Genomic DNA, 24,493 nt, shown 5'->3' with positions numbered 1-24,493 from the left:
ACTATTCATGGTGGTTATGTAGAATGATGCAAAAACTCTGGAAGGCAATGTGGTGGTTGCTCAGGAAGCTAAGTATGGAACTGCCATATGATCCAGCACTTCCATTACTAGGTATATACTCAGAGGAACTGAAAGCTAAGACATGAATGGACATTTGCAAACTGATGTTTGTATTTTTATTCACAATTACCAAGAGATGGAAACAGCCCAAATGTCCATCAAAGAATAAGTGGAAAACTGTGGTACACATACATGATGGAAGATCATGCAGCTGTAAGACAAAACAAGGTCATGAAACATAAGAATGTGAATGAACCTTGAAGACATTATGTTGAGCAAAGTTAGAGCAAAAGGACAAACACTGTATGGTGTTGCTAATAAGGAACTAACATTAATGAGGAAACCTTAAGAGTTAAAACTGAGAACACAGGTATCAGGTGAGAGAAAGAGGGTAGAGATTGGGTATTTGATGCTGAAGGATTATAGAATGTTCAACAGGACTGATTACATACATCTAGAAATGGATAGCATAATACTGTATGATGGTAGCACAATATTGTAAGTACACTGAGCAAGGATGTCTGTGAATAAAGCTGAAAGAGGAGGGCTGGGGCATTTTTAACACCAGAAGGAAAGATAAACACCTGGACTGTATAACTTAAGTGAAACCTAGAGTGGTCAATGATGGTGACTAGATGTACAAATATAAAAATAATTTTACAGTGGGAGAACAAATGAATGTCAGCCTTGCAAGATGGTGAAAAAGGGATGGTATTGGGAGAAAATAAAATCAATGCAAACTGGAGTTTATGGTTAAGAGTAACATTGTAATATGCTTCCATTGAATGTAACAAAGGCAATATACTAAAGCTAAATGTCTATGAGAGGGGGATATAAGGGAGGGGTATGGGATTCTTGGTTGTGGTGGTGTTACCTGACCTTATTATTGTATCCTATTGTTTTTTAATTCTTTTTTTAATTCTTTTTTCTTGGAGTAATGAATATGTTCAAGTGCTGATTATAGTGCTGAATGCACAACGATATGATGATACTGTGAACAACTGATTGTTCCTGAGTTGTAATGGTTATCTACAAATTGTGAGAACTATGGATGATTGTATAGTATGTGAATATATCCCTATAAAATTGCAAGGAAAATTATAAACAGAGGGATACAAATGGAGAAAACATGGAGAGAGGGATGTATCTATTTACTGTTGTTGGGGAAGTAGAATGGCATAGCCTATCTGGAGGTCCGTGTGGTGGTTCCACAAGAAGCTAAGCATGTGGGTGTCCTAAGGTCCTGCAACCTCATTATGGGTTATATACTTTGAAGAATCTGAGAGCAGGGACATGAATGGATATTTGCATACTGGTGTTTATGGTGGCAGAATTCAGGATTTGCAAAATGGATGGAGGTGGCCTAAGTATACATTGATAACAGAATGGTGAGCTGTGGTGTATGCATACAATAGAATACTGAACACCTGCAAGAAGAAATGAAGCTATGTGACACACAACAAGGTGACTGGATCTTGAGGACAGCATTTTGAGTGAAGTACGCCAGAAACGAAAAGACAAACATTATAATGTCTCACTAATATGGACTATTATGTGTAAACTGTGAGAACTGAATCTTAGAGCACAGCTTATCAGGGGGATGCTTATTATAATGGTCCCTAGATTATAAGCTCTATAGGAGCAGTCACATCTGTTCCTGAGTTGTAATGGTTATCTCCAAATTCTGAGATGCTGAGCTCTTTGTGTATAACCTGGTCGGTCTATGGAACTTTGGGTACTGTGTGACACCTGAAACTCAGAACTAGAGCTTGACAACTATGAATGTCAGTATTACCTCATACATCATCAACTGTTAAAAAAAAAATCTGCAAAAGAGTGCAGACTTCAATTACAGATATGAATGAAGCTGATCTGGTTAGGACTAAGACAAATCAGACCAAAGGGTAAAGGATGTTATTGACTGTGTTTCAAAACTTGAATTTCTGTGTGAGACTAAGGGAAGAGATGTTTATATGGTGCAGAATCTATATTTTCTGCAGCACACTAAATATAACTTGTATGGTCAGTTTATTCAAACACCATAATTACATGGAATCTTGAATAGGAAGTGAGATCTGGTAGGTTTGTACAGGTTAGTGTGAAATCCTGATACATCCCAAATTAAGTTGGTCAGAGAATAAAAATATATTTGCCGAGACCCCCCCCCGCCCCCAAGAGGAACTGGGGAAAAATGTGGAAATGTTGGACCTCCATACCTGGGTTATTACTGATATTCTCACAAACATTGAGGACTAACAATGTAGCAGGCCAAGCCCCTGATCTTGGGTCTTCCATAATGAAGCTTGTTACTGCAAAGGAGAGGCTGAGCCTACTTCTAATTGCACCTGAGAGTCTCCCCCAGAGAACCTCTTTGTTGCTCAAATATTCTCTCTCTCTCTCTCTGTCTCTAAGCCCACTCAGCAGATGAATACACTGCTCTCCTCTCACTTGGGACATGACTCTCAGGGGTGTAAATCTCCCTGGCAATGTGGGACATGACTCCCAGGGATGAGCCTAGACCTGGCATCATGAAATTGAGAAAATTTTCTTGACCAAAAGGGGGAACTGAAATGAAACAAACTTTCAGTAGTTGAGAGATTGCAAATGGCATTCAGAGGTCACTCTGGAGAGCATTCTTATGCTCTATATAGATATCCCTTTTTAGTTTTTAGTGTATTGGAATAGCTAGAAGGAAATACCTGAAACTGTGGAAATGCAACCCAGTAGCCCTGATTCTTGAAGATGACTGCATAACTATGTAGCTTACATGGTGTGACTGTGTGATCGTGAAAACCTTGTAGCTCACACTCCCTTCATCCAGGGTATGGACAGATAAGTAGAAAAATGGGGACAAAAACTAAATGAAAAAAAATAGGGTGGGATGGGGGGTATGGAATGCTTCAGGTGTTCTTTTTTTACTTTTATTTTTATTCTTTTTGGAGTATAGAAAATGTTCAAAAATTGTGGTGATGAATGCACAACTATATGATGGTACTGTGAACAGCTGATTGTACACTGTCAATGACTGTTAATGTAATTCAACACATTAACAAATTGAAAGGGAAAACTCAGATGATCATCTCAAGGGGTGCTGAAAAAGCATTTGACAAAATTCAACATCTCTTTTTGATAAAAACAATTCAAAAGGTAGGAATTCAGGGAACCTTCCTCAATATGATAAAAGGCATATATGAAAACCCACAGCCAACATAGTACTCAACAGTGAGAGGCTGAAAGCCTTCCCTCTAAGATTAGGAATGAGACAAGGATGCCCACTGTCATTTCTATTATTCAACATTGTGCTAGAAGTTCTAGCCAGAGCAATTTGCCAAGACAAGGATATAAAAGGCATCCAGATTGGAAAGGAAGAAGTAAAACTGTCATTATTTGCAGGCGATATAATCTTATATTTGGAAAATCCTGAGAATTTGACAACAAAGCTATTTGAGCTAATAAAAAATTCAGCAAAGTGGCAGGATTAAGATTAATGCACATAAATCAGCAGTGTTCCTGTACACCAGTAATGACCTAAATGCTGAAGAGGTAATCAAAAAAAAAAAAAAAGAATTCCATTCACAATAGCAACTTAAAAAAATCAATCAAGGAATAAACCTAACCAAGGATGTAAAAGAAGTCTCCATAGAAAATTACAAAACTTTGCTGAAAGAAATTAAAAAGGACCTAAATAGGTGGGAAAATATTCTGTGCTCTTGGATAGGAATATTAAACATTGTTAAGATGTCAATTCTACCCAAACTGATCTACAGACTCAATACAGAACTCTAATCAAAATTCCAACCTACTTTGCAGACTTGGAAAAGTTAGTTATCAAATTTATTTGGAAGGGAAAGGAGCCTCAAATTGCCAAAAACATCCTAAAAAAGAACAAAGTGGGAGGACTTATGCTTCCAGACTTTGAAGCCTATTATAAAGCTACAGTGGTCAAAACAGCATGGTATTGCTATAAAGACAGACATATTGATCAATGGAATCAAACTGAGAGCTTGGAAATAAACCCCCAGATATATGTTTGACTGATTTTTTTAAAAGGCCTGCAAATCCACAGAACTGGGACAGAGTCTCTTCAATAATTGGGGCTGGAAGAACCAGATAGCCATAACCAACAGAATGAGGCTCCCTAACTCACACCCTATACAAAAATTAACTCAAAGTGGATGAAAGACCTCAATATAATAGACAGCACAATAAAACTCTTAGAAGTTTTCTTCAGGACCTAGTAAATAGGAGTTAGCTTCTTAGACCTTACATCCAAAGCACAAGCAACAAAAGAAAACATAGATAAACGGAACTCCTTAAAATCAAAAGCCTCTGAGCCTCAAAACCTTTGTCAAAAAGGTGAAGAGGCAGCCAACTCAATGGGAAAAGATATTTGGAAACCATAAATCTGATAAGAGACTGATTTCCTGCATATATCAAGAAATCCTACAATTCAACAACAGTAGTTCAAACAGTCCAATTATAAAATAGGCGAAAGACAAGAAAAGATATTTTTCTGAAGAGGAAAAACAAATGGCTAAAAATCACATGATAAAATGTTCATCTTCACTAGCTATTAGGGAAATGCAAATCAAAATCACAATGAGATATCATCTCACACCAATAGGAATGGCTGCCATTAAATAAACAGGAAACAATGCTGGAGAGGATGTGGAGAAATTGGAACTCTTATTCATTGCTGGTGGGAATGTATAATGGTATGGCTGCTATGGAAGACAGTTTGGCAGTTTCTCAAAAACTAGATATTGAATGACCCTACAATCCAGCAATTCCATTTCTTGGTATAAAACTAGAAGATTTGAAAGCAGTGACATGAACAGACATTTGTACACCAATGTTCATAGCAGCATTATTCACAACTGCCAAGAGATGGAAACAATCCAAGTGTACTTCAACAGACTATAAAACAAAATGTGGTATATACATATGATGGAATACTATGCAGCGGTAAGAAGGAACAAGGTCCTGAAACATACTGCAACATGGATGAACCTTGAAGAAATAATGCTGAGTGAAATAAGTCAGACACAAAAGGAGAGAGATTGTATGTTACCACTTCTATGAACTCTCTGATCACTGTAAAATTAATGTCTTATAAGGTAGAATATTGGGGACCTAGAGATAGACAGAAGCTAGTGAGGGGGAATGATAATCTAATATGTTCAGTTATGTTAATGATGGTGAATTCAAAGGTACGGGAATGGATAGGGGTAACAACTGTCAGTGAGACTGTATCAGAGCTCTTCTGAAGTCGAATAGGATTGAAAAGGGTTCTTTAAAGGTATGCTTTCCACATATCAGCCCCACAAATACAGATAGATGCTTGCATGATATACTTCTAAAGTATGACACTAGCAAGAGAGTTGAAAACAGAAGGGTATATGGGAAAAATATACCTATTCTATATTAGGGACTATAATTAATAGGAATACCATACTAGTACCCCACAAATCGTAGGGACAAATAATTAATGGCTGACAAGAGCTATGAAGTATTTTGGGTGATGAGAATTGTTTAAAATAGAGAAGGATGAGGATGGCACAACTAAGTGAGGATAACGTGAGATATGGATGGATTATCGTGGACATAACATATGCTATCTGAACTTAGGAACCCCCAACTTTATAAGTCAAGCCCTCAATCTTGAGGCTTGCTCAGAACGTATGGTTTTAAAGGGGAGGCTAAGCCCACCTATAATTATGCCTAGGAGTCACCTCCAGAGATCCTCTTTTGTTGCTTAAATTGGAACTTTCTCTCTTTAAGCATAATTCTGCAAATAAATCCATCACCCTCTCCCTGATATGAGACAGGACTCCCCAGATGTATGAGTCTTCCTGGCAATGTGGGACACAGATTCCGGGAATGAGCCTGACCCTGGCAACAAGGGATTAAGAATGCCTTTTTGAAGAAAAGGGGAAAAAGAAAGGCAAAAAAAATAAGGTTTCCATGGCTAAGAGAATGCAAATAGAGTCAAGAGGCTATCCTGGAAGTTACTCCTATGTAAGCTTCACCCAGATATGACAAATGATGACAATTTGATAAGTCCAAGTCAACAGTAGTCCCAAAAACCTTAAAGAATACCTGGATCCTTATCTGAGACTCTAAAAAAATTTTTCACTCACTAATTAATTCTTCAGAAACATAAATCCTTCAGAAAAGTTCTATGCCAGCTAAGTCCCAAAACCCAGAGGCAATAGCTGCTTCAAGGACATTAACCAGATATGTCCCCTTTTCTCATAAAGTCAACACCCCTTCTCAAAATGAACCAGTTAGGGTGGTCTCTGCTTAGACATCCCTGAAGATCGGGAAAGTGATTAAACTAGAGGAAGGGGTAGCAACAGACAAAATGAAATCTAAAAAAGGATGATGAATACTGAATCTCTATACAATTTTCTTTTTTCCTAGTTGCTAGGGTATTAGAACTGCTGGAAGGAAAGAACTGAAATGATGGAACTGTAACCCCTAGCATCCCTTGAAATTTGTTCTATAGCTACTTGTTAAATTGTCCTTTGAAAGCTATCACCTTTTTATATGTGTTTTATTTCACAATAAGAAAATAACTCCAACTGTGGAACTATAACTCATAATATTCTTTGAAATTTGCTCTCTACTTGTTAAAGTGCATTTGGAAAGTTATCACTTCTATGTATATATGTTGTAATGTGATAATAAAAAATATGATTTAACAAAGAGTGATTAGGCTCAATGACCTTCAGTGTCTGTGCTCTGGCCATGCTGGTGTGTGCTCAAGGTGCCACCCTTTTCTCTAAGGGAGGGGAGGTTCCTACCCCTGGGCTGCCACAATGACATATGAAAATACATGTAATATCATTAATTCTAGCTGATAGGGAAATTCATGGTTGCTAAGTGACTATATTGGAAGAGTCTCAAATCACATGCTTAAGCTTGCATCTTATGATGCAAAAAGAACTGCAGATTAAACTCAACACAAGAAGAAAATGAAACTGTAAAGATGAGAACAGAAAGCAATAAAATAGGAAACAATATTACATAAATTCAATTAATGTAAAAACTGTGCTTTTAGGTCAATAGAAATGATAATCCTCTAAAGAGACTGATCAGATTTTTTAAAAAGACACAAATGATCAGCAGCAATATTACAGGATATTGCTACAGATCTTACCACTTTAAAGTAAGTGAATATTATGAACAAATTTATGCAAATAATCCTGTTAACAAATGAAACGGATAAATTCTTGGGAACACACAAACTGCCAAAGCTTACTGTGCTGATTTGGAGATATGTCCCCCAAAGAGCCATTTACTGTAATACAATCTTGAGGGGGCAGAGTTATTAATCTTTTTGATTAGGGTGTGACCTCTTGATTGAATGTTTCCATGGAGATTTGACCCTGCCCACTCAGGGTAGCTCTTGATTAGTTTACTGGAGTCCTTTAAAGGGAGCTCACACAGAGAGCAGAGAGATAAAAACACCCCAGGATATGCTAAGCCAGGAGACTGAGATTCTTACTCACACTTGGAGATACTTAGAGACCCAGACAGAAGGATGCTTGGAGATGCTAAGCTAAGAGATGAAGCTCAGAGTTTGCTCTGGAGAACCTAAGAGAGGACAAAGTGCACCAACAGAAGCTGAGAGAGACATCTGGAGAAAGCCATTTTGAAACACAACCCGGGAGCAAAGAATCAGCAGACGCCAGCCATGTGCCTTCCCAGCTGACAGAGATGTTCTGGATGCAATCAGCCATTCTTCAGTGAAGGTAACCTCTTGTTGATAATCTTAGTTTGGACACTTTCATGGCCTTAGGACTGTAAATTTATAACCAAATAAATCCCCTTTAAAATAAAGCCAATCCATTTCTAGTATTTTGCATAATGGCAGCATTAGCAAGCGGAACACTTACTTAAGAAGAAACAGGCAATCAGAAATGCCAGACATCTATTAAAGAAATTGCATTTTCAGTTTAAAAACATCAACAAAGAAAACTTCAGGCACAGGGAATGACGCTGTTGGAATTCTGAACATTTTTGGAGGAAATAGTATCAATTCTATACAAACTCCTTTAAAAAATGAAATCTATCCCAATTATATCTATGAGGCAAGCATTATCCTGAAAGCAAAAATAGAAAATGCATACAAGAAATGAAACCTGAGATCAATACCCTTCATGAATGGAAATTCAAGAATTAACAAACATTTAGCAAACTGTATCTACCAATATATGGAAAAAGAATAATACAAACAATAAGTAAAGTGATCTCAGGAATGAAAAATTGATTTAAATTCTGAATATAATTCACTGTTCTTCACCTGACTCCTTTACAGCAATTTCAAAATCAAAATAAGGATTTCCACTTCCACTACTCATATTGCTTTACATCAGAGATCACAGAAGTGCAACAAGGTTGAAAAAGAAATAAATGGCATACTGATTTTAAAAGAAGAAATAAGATTATATCTATTAGCAAACAAACAGTCTTTGAAGAAAACCTGAAAAAATAATTATTTAAATCCTGTGACAAATAATTATACAAAAGGTACGGAATATATGTCAATGAAATTTCTATATAGTAGTAATGAAAAATGGGAATAGTTAAAAAGCAGTACCATTGCAATAGCACCATAAACATGAAAAACTTAGGTATAACTCTAATAAAATATTTGCATGATCTGTATGTACACTGCACACTGCAAAATGCTACTTAACAAAATCAAAGAACACATAAAAGAGAGTGGAAGGAAGAGAACACACCCATCATCACCCAGAATGAGAATGGACCCTGCCCTTTGCTGGCCATCCTCAATGTTTTGCTTCTAGCATGGAAGGTGAAACTTCCACCAATGATGGAAATCATAACCGCTGAACAGCTGATGGAATATTTAGGAGATTACATGCTTGATGCAAAGCCAAAAGAAATTTCAGAAATTCAAAGTTTAAACAATGAGCAGAATATGAGTGATGCTATGGCAATTTTGCACAAACTACAGACAGGCCTGGATGTAAATGTAAAATTCACTGGCATCCGTGTGTTTGAATATACACCGGAATGCATAGTATTTGATCTTCTTGCTATTCCTTTGTATCATGGGTGGTTAGTGGACTCTCAGATTGATGACATCATAAAAGCTGTTGGTACTGCAGCTACAACCAACTGGTGGAGAAGATCATCTCTTGTAAGCAGTCAGACAATAGTGAGCTGGTTAGTGAAGGCTTTGTAGCTGAGCAGTTTCTAAATTACACAGCCAATCAACTGACATACCATGGATTATGTGAACTAACTTCAACAGTTCAGGAAGGAGAACTTTGTGTGTTCTTTTGGAATAATCATTTTAGCACCATGACCAAATACAAGAGCCAGCTGTATTTGTTGGTAACAGACCAGGGATTTCTTACTGAAGAAAAAGTTGTTTGGGAAAGTCTACACAATGTAGATGGTGACGGAAATTTCTGTGACTCAGAATGTCATCTGAGGCCTCCATAAGATCCAGAAACTGTGTATAGAGGAACAACAGGATCAGATAGATCAGGACTATCTTATGGCATTATCTCTACAACAAGAACAGCAGAGCCAAGATATCAATTGGGAAAAAATCCCAGAAGGAATCAGTGATTTGGAACTAGCAAAGAAACTCCAAGAGGAAGAGGATAGAAGGGCTTCTCAATATTACCAGGAACAGAAGCAAGCAGCAGCTGCTACTGCTTCTGCTTCTGCACAAACTCAGAGCCAGTCAGCACAAGCCTCTCCATCAAGTGGAAGACAATCTGGGAACAGTGAACAACTTAAAAGAAAGGAACCTCAAGAAAAAGATAAAGAAAAGGAAAACAATAGCTGTGTTATTTTGTAATAAGTGCTGGATTCTTTTGGAACCACCTTTATGTCTTGAGAAACAAAACCACAGGAGGAAAGGAAGAAAACCTGATCAATACCATCTGTGCCTGATTTCCCAGTGGATTTTGTTCATGCTTTTCAGGGGAAAGGCTGTTACTTATCACAATCAGACCTTTTCAGGTCACACAGTATACTCTTCAGAGCTGGAATTTCATGTTACAAGTTGGAAATGCTGTGTGTTGTCCATTAATGAAAAATACTGCACTTGTAGCCAAATAAGCAAATCCCAGCAAATTTTGTGTCCTAGTGACATTCATAACTCATTATCAGTTAGTAAGCTATTTTATCTTCTGTTCTAACAATAATGGAGGTAACTGATTTTGTCTGATTCCTTCCTGAAATCTAATATTAGCACAGTAGTTTCTGAAATTAATTTTTATAATGTTAAATTATGATCAAATCCATAAGAAACCAGGGATTTAATATAGGGATTTAAAAAACAGAAAAAATAAAAAATAATGGAATAAATAACGCTTCCTTGTATATTGGACTAGTTCAGCCCTTAAACAGCTTTACCTTTCTTTAGGTATGTACATTTTAGATATTCTTAAGAATTGATAATGGAGCTTGGGTTTAATTTAGATAGAAAAATTAAAATTTGTATTTCTTTTCCAATAGAAAAAATTACATAACACTAATATCTTATTAAAATCAGATATTAATGACTTTGTAGTGTTGTGAAACTTTGAGATCTTTAACATAGGTAAACCCAGACCACAGTTAGTTTTTATGGACAGTGTGGTAAGTGAGTGTAGAGAAGAAACCAAAGTGGATGCTAGGCCTTGTAAATAAGGGGAATGCAGAAAACCAGATAATTTGTTATCTACCTTTTTCTAGAATTACCTTGAACCTTAAAATTAAATCATGTTTATTTTCTAGAGAATTACTTATACTAATTAAAACCAAAAAAAAAGCACATTTCTGGAAAGAAATTGGAGAGATGATATACTCTCTGAATCTAGTGAAGAGGCATTTAATAAAAATCTCTGAGAGTAGATAAGAATTTGAAGGAATTTATGTAAAAGCAATCAAATTTTTAACTTATGGGAACCAAATAAACCTATAACTTCTTATAGTCTTTATAGGATTCTGAAAGAATATTTATTGAACTTTATTATGAGGACAACACATTTTCCTGTATTTCTAGATACAGTTTTGAAAATGATCCTTTATAGTCTTTTTGATATATTTTATATTTAATAGTTTGTTTTAGTCATTTTGAAAAGACTGTCTCTGCTGCAAACAGTTTTGTGATCTATGTTCTTTTTTTTTTTTTTTTTGTAGGCCTTTTATTCATCTGTCACAAATATTTTCAGTAATACACAGTTCCAAATTGCTCTCCATAAAAATTACAGGGAATTAGACATCCACAACAGTGTTGCTAGAAAACAAGGAACTCTTTCTCTATGCCCTTTACCTAGATTTCCCAATTTTTAATATTTGTCCCCATTTGTTCTGTCCACTTATACATTTTTGATGACTTGTTTGAGAGTAAGTTCAGACATCACAGTCCTTAAATATCTTAATATTCATGTAGCGGAAAAATAAAGACATTCTTATGTATCTATGATAATAGGAAGTTTAACATTCATATAATTCTGTTATCTAATATATAATCCATAGTCATATTTTTACAATTGTCCCATACTGTCATTACAGCAACTTTTTTCAACCCGGGGTTCTTATTTTTTAAAGTACTTTACAAATTAGGAAGTCCTTTGTCAACTTAGCAAATGTGTGTTCCAGTTTGTTTTCAGCTGAACTCTCCAGTTGTTTAAAAATTAAATCTACTTGTACTCTAGCCCCATCTGGGGATATGGGAAAAAAATCTGCCACAGAATCAGTTTGAGCTGCAATGGCAGCAATGTTCAAGTTTGTAAACTCATTCCCATAGTTACTGTACTGGAGACAATATTTATCTAGTGAATCCATTTTAATATCTTTTGAAGAACTGATCTTATATTTTGATTCAATATATTCACATGACTGAATAACCTTTTTTTCTCCCCATCCTCTCTTCCTTCCCTTTCCCCACGGAAACAAAGGAAGAGGAATTTACAACAGATGAAACTAGGCACAATGAAGCCAAGAATCCTCATAAACTGTCATCTACTAAGTTGTCAAAAGGTGTGTGCTCTGATGCTGACTGGGATAATGGTGGTGATGATCCTTATTTTTTAGAAGCTATTGAAGATGTTGAATTAGCTGAAGCTGCAGAAAGTCTTCTCAGTTACAGTACTGGAGTGGATGAAATTCCTGATGAACTAATTATAGAAGTATTACAAGAGTAGCTAATTAACTAAGGACAGTTACTTTTATAATAATAAGTTTATTAATTATTATTATTAATAAGTTTATTAAACTTATTAACTTATTATTAAACCTGTTACATCAACCAAGTTTTATGACATTGTTTTCTAATTATTTTTTACTTACATATGTCTGGGGCTGATGAGGATAGGGATAAGATATCAACATTTAAAACCTTACTCAAGACAATGACCAGGAAAGATGATTCTGGACTCCAACTATTTTTTCTACAATCAAACTGATGTTATTTAACATTGTCAGAGACATATGAGTGACAAAGTAATAAAGTATGGTGACTAGGCCATACTTATGTTCTCACATATCTGAATATTGCTGTAATAAAAGGAAATGTTCAACTTGGAGAACTGAAGTAAATTCCCTCCCACCCTTATTTTTATTTATAAAAGTACAGGTGCAGAAAATAAGAGACATTATCTTGAGACTAATCTTACAGAGGCATATCTTAGTAGACTGGTCTCCTCATTCCTGGTCAAGGAGCTTCTCTAAATGATGGTTGATATTTTGCAGATGGTTTTCCGCTCGCAAAAGGCTTCTTGCTTTTAATAACAAAGCTGGAAGGCTGGATGAATCATACGTTTCCTTGACATTTGGTTCTTTTTCTTGAACATCTGAATAATCCTGCTGAAGCTGTTTTAAATTAGACAAGAAATATGCTGCAGTCCTAAGTGAAGATTTTCTCTCTTTAAGTTCATCATATTTTGTTTGTAGCTGTTCCAGCTGTGGTTCTAACCGAAGTAGTTCATCCTGGACTTCAATCAAACGTTGCCTTTTCTTTTCGATATCTGAAATCATCTTAGCATTCTTCCTTTTCAGATTTTTCAACATCTGCACTTCTTTAAGCAATTTGATGAGTTCTTCTTTAATATTAGAGTAAAATTTGTTGATGGCCTCCGTACAAATTTTAGATTGTATTCTTTGTTTATACTCTAGGATGGTCTTCTCAAATGCAGACAAAATAACACCCAACTCCGTGATGTCACCAGTTTTCTTTCCTTCTTCACACCAAATATGCACACAGTCGGAAACATCACTATCTGAGTCTACACCTTCACTTCTTGAGTTCTTCTTTTTGCCATGAGACATCTTCTTTTTCTGAGCTTTCTGTTGACTTTTTTTTTTTTTTTTTGCTACAGTCTCTTTTTCAACAGAGGATTTTGCACGAGGGGGTCCTATTTTTTTAGGAGTGACTGATTCAGCTGGTTTTACTGAAAGCTCTGAAGATGCTGTAGCTGAAATAGATTCATGTTGTTGTGTACTTATTTTCTCTGCTGGTTTAACTTTTCTTCTTACATCACTTTCTTCGGTGCTTTCAGATTCGTCAATGGGCTTAGGTTTTCTTCCTGGCTTTTTTGCACTCGCTTTTACAGATTCATTTTCACTTTCTTCATTTTCAGAAGTGTTCAAATTTCTTTCTGCTTCTTTTCCTTGAGAAGTTGAAGGGACAGATGATCTGCAGTGTTTGGAGAGTTCTTCTTCATCGGCATATATAGCAGTGCTGTGCAAAGGAGGAGCAAAGGTTTCATAAGGTTCTTCATCTTGCTCATTTTCACTCAGCCTGCCAATGCTTGAGGTATCAGAATTATCGGGAAAATCAAACACATCTGGAGACTTGGTCTTCTTGTCAGTTTTATCTTTCGTGGACTGTGTTCTTCCTATAATGTTCTTTGAATATCTCGAACCGGCACGCCCGGGGGACTGCAACCGCCGCCGCAGAGCCATGGGGCCGCTCGCACAGCTAACCAACTTCACGCCGCTCCCGCCAAACCCCGCGCCGTGATCTATGTTCTTAACCTTGGTAAATTTGTTTATTTAAAAGCATCTTGATCTGTTCTGAGCATCCACTTGGAGAATTTCTTTTCTGGTCTAGGGTAACAATAGACTGAAAAAAAATGTGGTCTGGATTTTTTAATCTATGTCCTTAACTTTCTCCATGATCCAAGACCAGTTATAGGATGAGTCTATATATAAAAAAATAAACTCTTATTTATGGATGGAATTATTCTAAGGGAAATATCCAGGGTCAAACTGTATTATTTATGTACTTCTATATTGTACATCTGTTCATGTTACACAATCTGTTACTCCTTCAAATTTCCTATACTAGCATGACAAATCATCAGAGAACCTGTTTTGGGTATAAATCTGTGATACAAAATAGTTTGTGAGTCTCCTGATAATAATCCAGAATATGCGTACATTGTTGAACTCAACCCAAGTTTGCTTTTAATATCACTCTAGTGGTTGAAGGAGAAAACTCAAACCTCAGGTTTGTTTTTCCTAGAACTGATAGTAGTGACAATGCATTATATTTTAATTTATAACAAACAAAAACAAACCAATAAAACCTAAAGCATATTTTTCCATAATTATATAGTTATCTATTTATTGCCCTTGAAAAGTATATGTATAAGGTATTCTTTTATTTGTTATCTTCTTAATTTGTTCCAAAGATAATACTGCCATTCTGCATTCCCTCTGGAAGGAAAAAAAAAAAAAAAAAATGAACCTAAAACCAGCAGTGCTGCTATCAGATAAGTAGATGTCAATGTATACTTATAAAGAATACAACTAAAACATGTAATGTATTTGTTAATTCAACCTTTTTCTATGTAATATTTCCAAGTCAGACTTTATTACATTCCTGGAATTCTGTTTGATATACCAAGGGTAATAATGATAAAATGTTTTGCTTTGATTACTGTGGGGGAAAAAATTAAATGTTCAATTCTATTAAAACAAACTTCTCAGATATACTGGTTTCCCATCCTTAAAAGGTTATAAAGAATTTAGAACTAAAACAAAACAAAACAAAAACAAACAAACAAACAAAAAGAACACAAAAAAGAGAGTATAAACTATGTATATGGGTTGGAAGAATCACTGTTGTTAAAATGGCCATCCTCTTTAAACTGATCCACACATTCCCTGCAATTACATTAAATTCCAATCAGGACGTGATAGAAAGATGAGTCTCAAATCTGCATGAAAATCCAAAGGAATGAGAATACCCAAACATTTCTAGTAAAAGAATAATGTTGGAGGAATCACACTACCTTGTTTCAAGACTTACTATGATTTCACAGTAATCAAGAGAATGAAGTATTATCAAAAAGATAGATTTATAGAGTGGATTATAGAGTACAGAAGTTAACCCATATATATAGAGTCACTTAATTGTGAAAAAAGTACAAAGGAAATTCAATTGAGGAAAAACGTGCTAAAACAGTGTGATTGGAACAACTAAATATCCATAAAAATAGGCAGAAAAGGAGGAGAATGGAGGTGAAAGAGGAAGTGGGAGGATAAGAAGGAAGAAGAAGAGGAGGGGAAGGAAGTGGATGAGGAGGAAGAGGGAGAGAAAAGAACAAAAAATACAATCACTTCCATTCTTGCCTCACACCATTAATAAAAATTTATCAGAGACTAATGGAGTGAAAGGTGAAAACAACCTCGTACCATATACAGAAATTAACTCAAAATGAATCAGTTATAAACATGAGAACCGAAACTATAAAACTCCTAAAAGAACACATAGGGAAGCATCTTCAGCATCTTGTGTTAGGCAGTGGTTTCTTAAACTTTACACCAAAAGGAAAAGCAACAACACAAAAATAAATAAATGGGACCACATCAAAATTAAGAAACTTTTCTGCATCAAATGACTTCATTATGAAAGTAAAAAGACAAGCTACTTAATGGCAGAAAATATTTCAAAATCACATATCCTATAAGAATTTATATCTGGAATATATAAAGGCATTCTAAAACTCAACAAAAAAACACAAGTCAATTTAAAAATGGGCAAGAGACTTGCATAGACATTTCTCCAGTGAAGATATACAAATGGTCAACAACCACAGAAAAGATACTCAACATCATTAGCCATTAGGAAAATGCAAATCAAAACCACAATGTGATAGCATTTAATATCCACTAGAATGGCTATTAGTTTTTTTTTTAATGGAAAATAATGAGTGTTGGAGAGGATGTGGAGAAAAAGGAACATTGACTCACTCTTGGGAATGTAAAATGATGTAGCTGCTGTGCAAAACAGTTTGGTAGTTCCTCAGAAAGTTAAGTACAGAATTACCACTGACCCCGCAATACCACTTCTAGATACATATCTAAAAACTGCAAGCATGGACTTAAACAGATATTTGTACACCAGTTTTGATAGCATCATTACTCACAATAGCCAAAAGGTGAAAAGAACCCATAATGATGAAAGAAAAAAAATACAAGCCACACCCTAGGAGAATTATTTGAAATCATATTTCCAATGAGTAACTTGCATCCAGAATATATAAAGAACACTTAAAACTTAAAAATAAGAAGATGAGACTCGGGCAAGATGGCGGCATAGAGAGGAGTGGAAGCTAAGTAGTCCCCCTGGAACAACTATAAAAAACCAGAAACAACTAGTAAATAATCCAGAATAACTGCGGGGGGACAAACGAGACCATCCATTCATCATACACCAACCTGAATTGGGAGGAATGCCCGAGAACACAGCATAAAATCTGTAAGTAAAACCTGCGGAACCAGGTCGGGAGACCCCCTCCCCCATAGCCCGAGCTGCAGAGCCGCGTGGTGCCACAGAGAAGCTCTCTCCCAGCAAGTGAATATAGCTCAGCTGAGCTCCAACTGGGGTTTTAAGTAGCAAGTGTGAACTGCTCACTACAGGTACGCAGCCCCAAATAACAGACAGAGGCTTTGGGTGACGACTGACCTGGGAGAGCCAGAGGGTTGCCTTGGACTGGGTCTGAAGGGAACTATCTGTTTCTTTTTTGGCTCAGTGGAGAAAGCCCCAGCCATTTTCAGTTTCCAGGGCTGTGACTCTGGGAAGGGTGGAGACACCACAAGCAGAGAGTGAGACCATTGAAATGCTAATGACCTCCACCTGAGGGGTCTGTCTTCTCTAGGAGGAAAGGGGTGGGGCCCTTTCCATTCAGAACCAGACCCCAGAGCCTGGGGGAACACGGCCACACCTCCTCACACCAGTCAAGAATTATAGGCTAACAGGTGCCACCTGCTGGGCAGAAAAGCACAGTGACCCGAGGCATCAAAGGGTGGAGCAATTTTCTAAGACACACCCACAGGGAAACCAGATACTGAATATTTCTTCCCTCTGGGACCTGAGCCTGTTCTGGTCTGGGAAAACCTGATTTGGATAACCAAGGAAACCATGCCTAGACAACAGAAAATTACAACCTACACTAAGAAAAACAAAGTTATGGCCCAGTCAAAGGAACAAACGTACACTTCAACAGAGATACAGGAATTTAAACAACTAATGCTAAATCAATTCAAAAAGTTTAGAGAAGATATTGCAAAAGAGATAGAGGCTGTAAAGGAAGCACTGGACATGTATACGGCAGAAATCAAAAGTTCAAAAAACCTACTAGTAGAATCTATGGAAATGAAAGGCACAACACAAGAGATGAAAGACACAATGGAAACATACAACAGCAGATCTCAAGAGGCAGAAGAAAACACTCAGGAACTGGAGAACAAAATACCTGAAAGCCTACACGCAAAGGAGCAGATGGAGAAAAGAATGAAAAAATATGAGCAACATCTCCAGGAAATCAAGGATGAAACAAAGTACAATAATGTACATATCATTGGTGTCCCAGAAGGAGAAGAGAAGAGAAGGGGGGCAGAAGCAATAATAGAGGAAATAATTCATGAAAATTTCCCATCTCTTATGAAAGACACAAAATTACAGATCCAAGAAGTGCAGCGTACCCCAAACAGAAGAGATCTGAATAGGCCTACACCAAGACACTTAATAATCAGATTATCAAATGTCAAAGACAAAGAGAGAATCCTGAAAGCAGCAAGAGAAAAGCGATCCATTACATACAAAGGAAGCTTAATAAGACTTTGTGCGGATCTCTCAGCAGAAACCATGGAGGCAAGAAGGAAGTGGTGTGATATATTTAAGATACTGAAAGAGAAAAACCACCAACCAAGAATCCTGTATCCAGCAAAGCTGTCCTTCAAATATGAGGGAGAGCTCAAAATATTTTCTGACAAACGGACAATGAGAGACTTTGTGAACAAGACACCTGCCCTACAGGAAATACTAAAGGGAGCACTACAGAGTGACAGAAGACAGGAGTGTGTGGTTTGGAACACAATTTTGGGAGATGGTAGCACAACAATGTAAGTACACTGAACAAAGGTAACTATGAATACGGTTGAGAGAGGAAGATGGGGAGCATGTGGGACACCACAAGAAAGGAGGAAAGATAACAACTGGGACTGTGTAACTTGGTGAAATCTAGAGTATTCAACAATTGTGATAAAATGTACAAATATGTTCTTTTACAAGGGAGAACAAGCAAATGTCAACCTTGCAAGGTGTTAAAAATGGGGAGGCATTGGGGGAGGGATGCAATCAGCATAAACTAGAGACTGTAACTAATAGAATCATTGTATTATGCTTCCTTTAATGTAAAAAAGGTGATATACCAAGGTGAATGCAGATAAGAGGGGGGATAGGGGAGGCATGTTAGACACTTGACATTGGTGGTGTTGTCTGATTCTTTATTCTACTTTGATTTAAGGTTATTTTTCCTTTTGCTGCTTCCTAGCTGTCATTTTTTTGTTTCCTCTTTCTTTTGCCTCTCTACCTTCTTTGACTCTCCCTCCTGCCTTGTGGAAGAAATGTAGATGCTCTTGCTTAGTATGAGCAGAATGTTCAATTAGGATGAACTTAAATGTTTGGAAATGAACAGGGGTGTTGGTAGCAAGATGTGAGAATAACTAACAGTGCCGAATGGTGTGTGAATGAGGTGGAAAGGAGAAGCTCAGAGTCATATATGTCACCAGAAGGAAAGTTGGAGGTCAAAAGATGGAAATGTATAAAACTGAATCCTATGGTGGGCAATGTCCATGATCAACAAATACTAGAAATCACTTCATGAACCAGAACAAATGTATGACAATACAATTAGAAGTTAATAATAAAGGGGCATATAGGGAAGAACTATTTCAACATTTTTTCATAAACAGTAACAAACGTACTATATCAATATTAGGAGTCAACAATTGAGGGGGTTTGGTTAGGGATAGGGGAGGTTTAGAGTTTCCTTTTTTTCTTTTTTCATCTTTCACTTTATTTCTTGTCTGGAGTAATGAAAAGTTTCTAAAAATTGAACAAAAATTAAGTGTGATGGATGCACAGCTGTATGAGGGTACCCAGGGGCAAGTGATTGTACACTTTGGATCTTTGGATAATTGTATGGTATCTGAACAATCTCAATAAAAATGAAAAAAAAAAAAAAAAAAAGCAAAGGTAAAAAAAAAAAAAAAAAAAAAAAAAGAAGAAGATGAACAACTCAATAAAATACTAATAGAAGCATATTATGTCCAAAGTCTGAACTCAATCCCAGTGTCCATCAGCTAGAGAATATATAAGCCCTTCATGTTATTTTTACACAAAACATTACTCAGCAAAAATACATATGAACTACTGACACACATAAGAAAATGGAATCTGATAAAAATTATAACTGAAGAAATCATACACAACCAAGCACATATTGCATGATTCAACTTTTATGAAGTTCTAGAATAGGCAAAAATGAACCTGAAAGTAAGTTGTGAAGAGTGACTCCAAAAAGGGAAGAAACTCTCTGATATGATGGAAGGAGTCATTATCATGTTCTTGGTGGAAGCTGGGTGGGTATATACTTAAGAGTAAATAAGTAAGGTTTGTAAATTTTGCTATATGTAAATTACACCTCAAAAATTTATAAAATGGGGGAAGTGTGTATAAGCTAAATATTTTGAACTGTTGTTGAAAAGATGCATTGAGAAATACTGTGGAAAATTAGAGGGTTTTTTTTTAAACACATTTCTTAAATTGACATAAGAGGGAAAACCCACACCCTTACAGGCCACCATTAGAGGTATAAAACTGGGCAAGTTGGTACAGTAGTTCTGTGTAGTATGGGATTCTGATATTACCATAAAAGAAATTCTGACTTAAATTCAGTTTCTACAATTTGGAGAAAGCCACTTGAAGCTGAGCTAAACCCACGAGGGAATTCAGAAAAGAAACCGCAGCTACTCATGTCTTCCATCTAAAAACTGTACCCATAAGAGCTTGGGTTTCATCAATAGTAATAGCCAAGATCCGACTGTATGCTTTATTTAATAGCTGTGACATTTTAAGGACACTTTATAGCTATAAAATTAATAGCAGCTAAAGGGACATAAAGTGTCTCCCAGGGCTGACACCATGTGTCCCCAAAATGTGCTGTAAACTTACCTAGGAGATTTTATTTCCTAAGCTATTTTAACACAGATGTAATTTTAAAATTTAAAAATGACCTATTTTTTATAACAATGACTTATAATTTCTTTAATAAAAGAAACAACTGATAATTGATCCAGAATAACTATAGATATGAGAGAGGGGTGAGACTTCCCAAATTTTGAGTCATCGCTTGACTGAAACCCTTTCCCTCAGCATGACCCCGACTGTAAAGTACCCACAACACTCATATGTTCCTGCTGTTATTTTTTTAAGAACACTGTTTAGATAAACTTGCTAAAGTATTAGACTGTATCTAAAACTTATCTTTAAAGGAGACTGAGCCAAGATGGAAATGTGGTCTCGGGGACCCTGTCACCTAAAGCCCCGAATATGACAACTGGCGACAAGGACGGCACCGAGGTTTAAGGGACAATCCGGGGACAGTGACTGGGGATCGACACTCGTCAATCCGCAGCAGGGAAAAGCCCTGTGAGCGCCAAAGTGGGTCTTGTGGGTTCGGTTTTGCTTTCTGCTATGTTGCAACCTTCAATGGGTATTATATGTACTTCTGCTGTTAAAACTGCCACCAGGCAATGCCTACCAAAATTATTCTTTAAACAACTCTGACGCCAAAGTAATGATGGACGGGGACCTGGGAGGAGTGGGTACGAAGGATGTGGCTGCACCCCTAGCAATGCCCCTGGACTGTGATGCCCACAGTCAGTTGGTGGATTTTCGGCACCTGATGGGACAGAGGAGCTCCCTGCCCAAGGATCCAGGAAAGAAGAAGCCATTATCCAAAAACCAAGGTAAAATTTTTCAATAAAAAGCTTATCTAGCACTGTCCTCCAATAAGGGAGTTAAAATAATCCCCCTCACCCACAGGCCCGCCCCTGGGCTTATGCCTCAGCAAAGTCCACAGAATCACCAAACAGTGCATTGCCACGGACCCCGACCCTCCACGCACCACATAAACCTGAGGGTCTTCTCAAGGGGTGCTCTACACCCTTGGTGCTCACCGGGTGCTTCTAGCCGGGCGCGAACAACACGCCCGAGTCCCACGGGCTCACCTTCGAGTGGCGGCGCTGAGTCCCGGGGGCGGTGGAAGGATGACCTGAGGGCCCCGGGCCGCCACCGGCTACACCACAGGCGCCGCGGGTCACACCCGGTGTGAGGGAGAGAAGCAGCCGCCACCACCACCGCCAGCTCAGACGAGGAGGAGCGGGACCCGGATACCACGGAAATACACGATAAAGTCCGCCCTGATGCGGACAATCATTCTAGGCCTGCGCAGAGACGTGAGGCAGGGACCAAATAAAAAAGGGCCCCGCCCGCTGTGCCACGTGACCCTGAGGCGGAGCCTCTGCCACCTACGGGTCAAAAGACGCAATAGCTGACAGTTCTCTCCAGAGTAAGATCATTTGATTTCTTAAAGTCCCTGTCAACATTATCCAAAACACAGCCAGGTGGGGCCTTAGAGGCACCAAGAGCAGATATAAACCGCTCCTGCACCTTATTACAGTGGCTGTTATGGCCTGGCGCTGGGCCTGTCCCTACAGGAGCTTACTTACCTCAGAGCCACCTGTGCCTCGAGCACAACTGAGGAAGGGCAGGAGCAGCTTTCACACCTGAGTTAAACTCCACCCCTACAGGTCTGGACACAACTGAACAAGACCCAATCAAGGCACTGTGGCCCGGATGCCTTACAGTTATTTTGAAGTGGAACCTTGCCACAAGTTAAGCCAACTCTATTGGCCTTGTTGGCCACAGCCTCCAAAGTAAATCATGACTTACAGGCATTCATCACCCTAAAAAATATAAAACACAACCATTATCTAGCTCTTCGTGGCAACAGCCTGCCCTCTCAGCAGTTTCATCCTGAACTCCATTCCCTGGAGTCCGCCATCCTGCATCAGAGTGACCTCTATTGTCAGCTGTGCCAAGGAGGGTCCTAACTGGCTCATCTCTGAGAAGCCTCCCAAGTTCCTGAGACTCTCCTCGAGGCTGAGTCAGCACGTCCACCAGGACCAACTGCAGACCTTCAACAATGGTGGGTCCCTGCTTGCCCTAGGGATGCTGCAGCCCTCCCAGGGGCCCCACAAACCACAATTCTCTATTTACCGAACTCATGTTATTTTTACCACCCCCAAACCCACAAACTTCATGGCCTTATTAGACTCTAGATTTCAGGTCTGATCCCCATTTCACCAGCACAATGCCCTGACCCCACTGAGCCCACAGGGAGGGGACAACAACTCAGACACCTGTCATGGTCACTGTGGAGGTCAGACAGATTTGTCCCATGGCTGGATGTTATTGCCGCCCACCTCTCAGCTGCCATTTCCTACCTCTGACATAGACATCCTGACCCCCCAGTTCTCCACATAAACCAAGCCCATTACATTATGATTGATATCTTTTCTTTGCTTCTTCTTCTTTTTGCTCCAAAATTTCCTTTGGAAATATCCAGCATGAAAAAGCTGTTGCATGGTAAAAATAATTTTAAAAAAATGTCGAGTCCTAGACAGGCTAAAAGGTAAAGAGTACATTCTGGGTGTCCAGGTATAATGGTTCTGGAATCGGAATCAAATGGACGTAAATCCAATGGATATGAGAAAAGTCAGAGGAAAGACTATACACAGTATCTCGTCTACATATTTTCTCCCAAAACATTTTGTATATTTAAATGATTCTGCATCATGTTAAAATGTCTACCAAATAGTTAATGAAAGTAACCCTCAAAAAAGCTCACAAAACTATAATATTCAACCTCTCACAATTTTTAAATTAAAAGCCTGTATATACAAATATTTCTCCAACTATGAAGACATTCACCGAAACTGAACTATACAGAGAGTGCACCCAGCACATTTACTGCAATTTGGGGCAAATCTGACTAAATAAACTATTTAACAATTTACCTATTTATAACTGTTGGATTAGGTTATTGCAATCTAAACACCAGTGACTTAAAAAAAAACAAAAAATACTGAATAAAATATTCTGGCAATATTTTATGACATAAGTGGAAATTACATTGATTTTTTGCATTATTTATTGAATTCTACATGCATGTTTCATGAACTTTTCAATATGTTTGTTGGGCTAGATGGGAAAATAAGAAAAGTCAATATTTTTGTTATGAATTATTCAAAACTCAAAGTTATCCACCTTGTATTTGAAACAAAATTTTGAATTTTTTTCTTTAGATATTTCAAAATGAAGCATCATAATTGTTAATGAAAATTTGTTCTTGCTTCTGGAACATAACTTTTTTTCCAGCTTAAACAGTAAATGGTCAAGAGTTATTATAACCACATCATTTTAAACCTCACCAACAATAAGAAATATCGGATGTAAAATAGATAATATAGTTCAAAGTCATTTTCAAAACCATCCAAAAATTTAAACAAAGGAGATCGTATCTAAATAATGTAAAAGCTCTTTCCCTCCTTGACAAATCTAATGTTGAGCCAATTTGGAACTTAGTTTCACTTTTTAATTTCAAGTATTTTAAAACAGCAAAGCCTTAGTTTGCACAAACCGTATGGAATATTAGAGCACTCACACTGCAACTAGCTTACATACCACTAAGAGGACATGAAAGCTGGAAAGGGAGAGAAGTGCCTGATATGGGGAGACTGAGATTGGGGCTTCTGCCTGGAGCAGGGACCACCAGGATCCCCAGCCTGGCCCCCATCACTAGGACTGCAGCACCTGAGGCTGCACACTGTGCTCCTGGGGCCCCTCAGCAGCCCCATGGGCACTTGTCCACATGGGCGCTGCCTTCCCTGACTGTGCCTGCTAAGCTGGCCTTCAGGTTGTAGACAGCTATTTGGTTTCGCTGTTGAATGGTACACTGAGTACCTTGTTGTCTCACTTCTCTTGCTGATTCCAAAGTACAGTGCGTCCTATGATACCAGACTACCTGCACTCTGAACCTCC

General features: G+C 37.7%; 1 protein-coding gene and 1 pseudogene across 1 annotated transcript; one reads left to right on the top strand and one right to left on the bottom strand.

Annotated features, from left to right (window-relative positions):
- The first annotated feature begins 8,794 nt into the window (after positions 1-8,794).
- LOC119537786 lies at positions 8,795-9,904 on the top strand (annotated as a pseudogene).
- A 2,410-nt stretch (positions 9,905-12,314) lies between these two features.
- LOC119536498 (centromere protein U-like) lies at positions 12,315-13,998 on the bottom strand. Its single transcript, XM_037839320.1, has one exon. The coding sequence runs from the start codon at positions 13,996-13,998 to the stop codon at positions 12,739-12,741; it is 1,260 nt and encodes a 419-aa protein (XP_037695248.1). The 3' UTR covers positions 12,315-12,738.
- Positions 13,999-24,493: the final 10,495 nt, after the last annotated feature.

Source organism: Choloepus didactylus, chromosome 6 (assembly GCF_015220235.1).
Source record: "Choloepus didactylus isolate mChoDid1 chromosome 6, mChoDid1.pri, whole genome shotgun sequence".
Taxonomy (NCBI): Eukaryota; Metazoa; Chordata; class Mammalia; order Pilosa; family Megalonychidae; genus Choloepus; species Choloepus didactylus.
The sequence above is the reverse complement of the archived record's forward strand: the minus strand, read 5'-3'. Positions and strand labels throughout refer to the sequence as shown.

Coding starts and splice junctions, on each gene's coding strand:
- LOC119536498 (XM_037839320.1), bottom strand. CDS start 13,998: ATGGCTCTGCGGCGGCGGTTGCAGTCCCCCGGGCGTGCCGGTTCGAGA.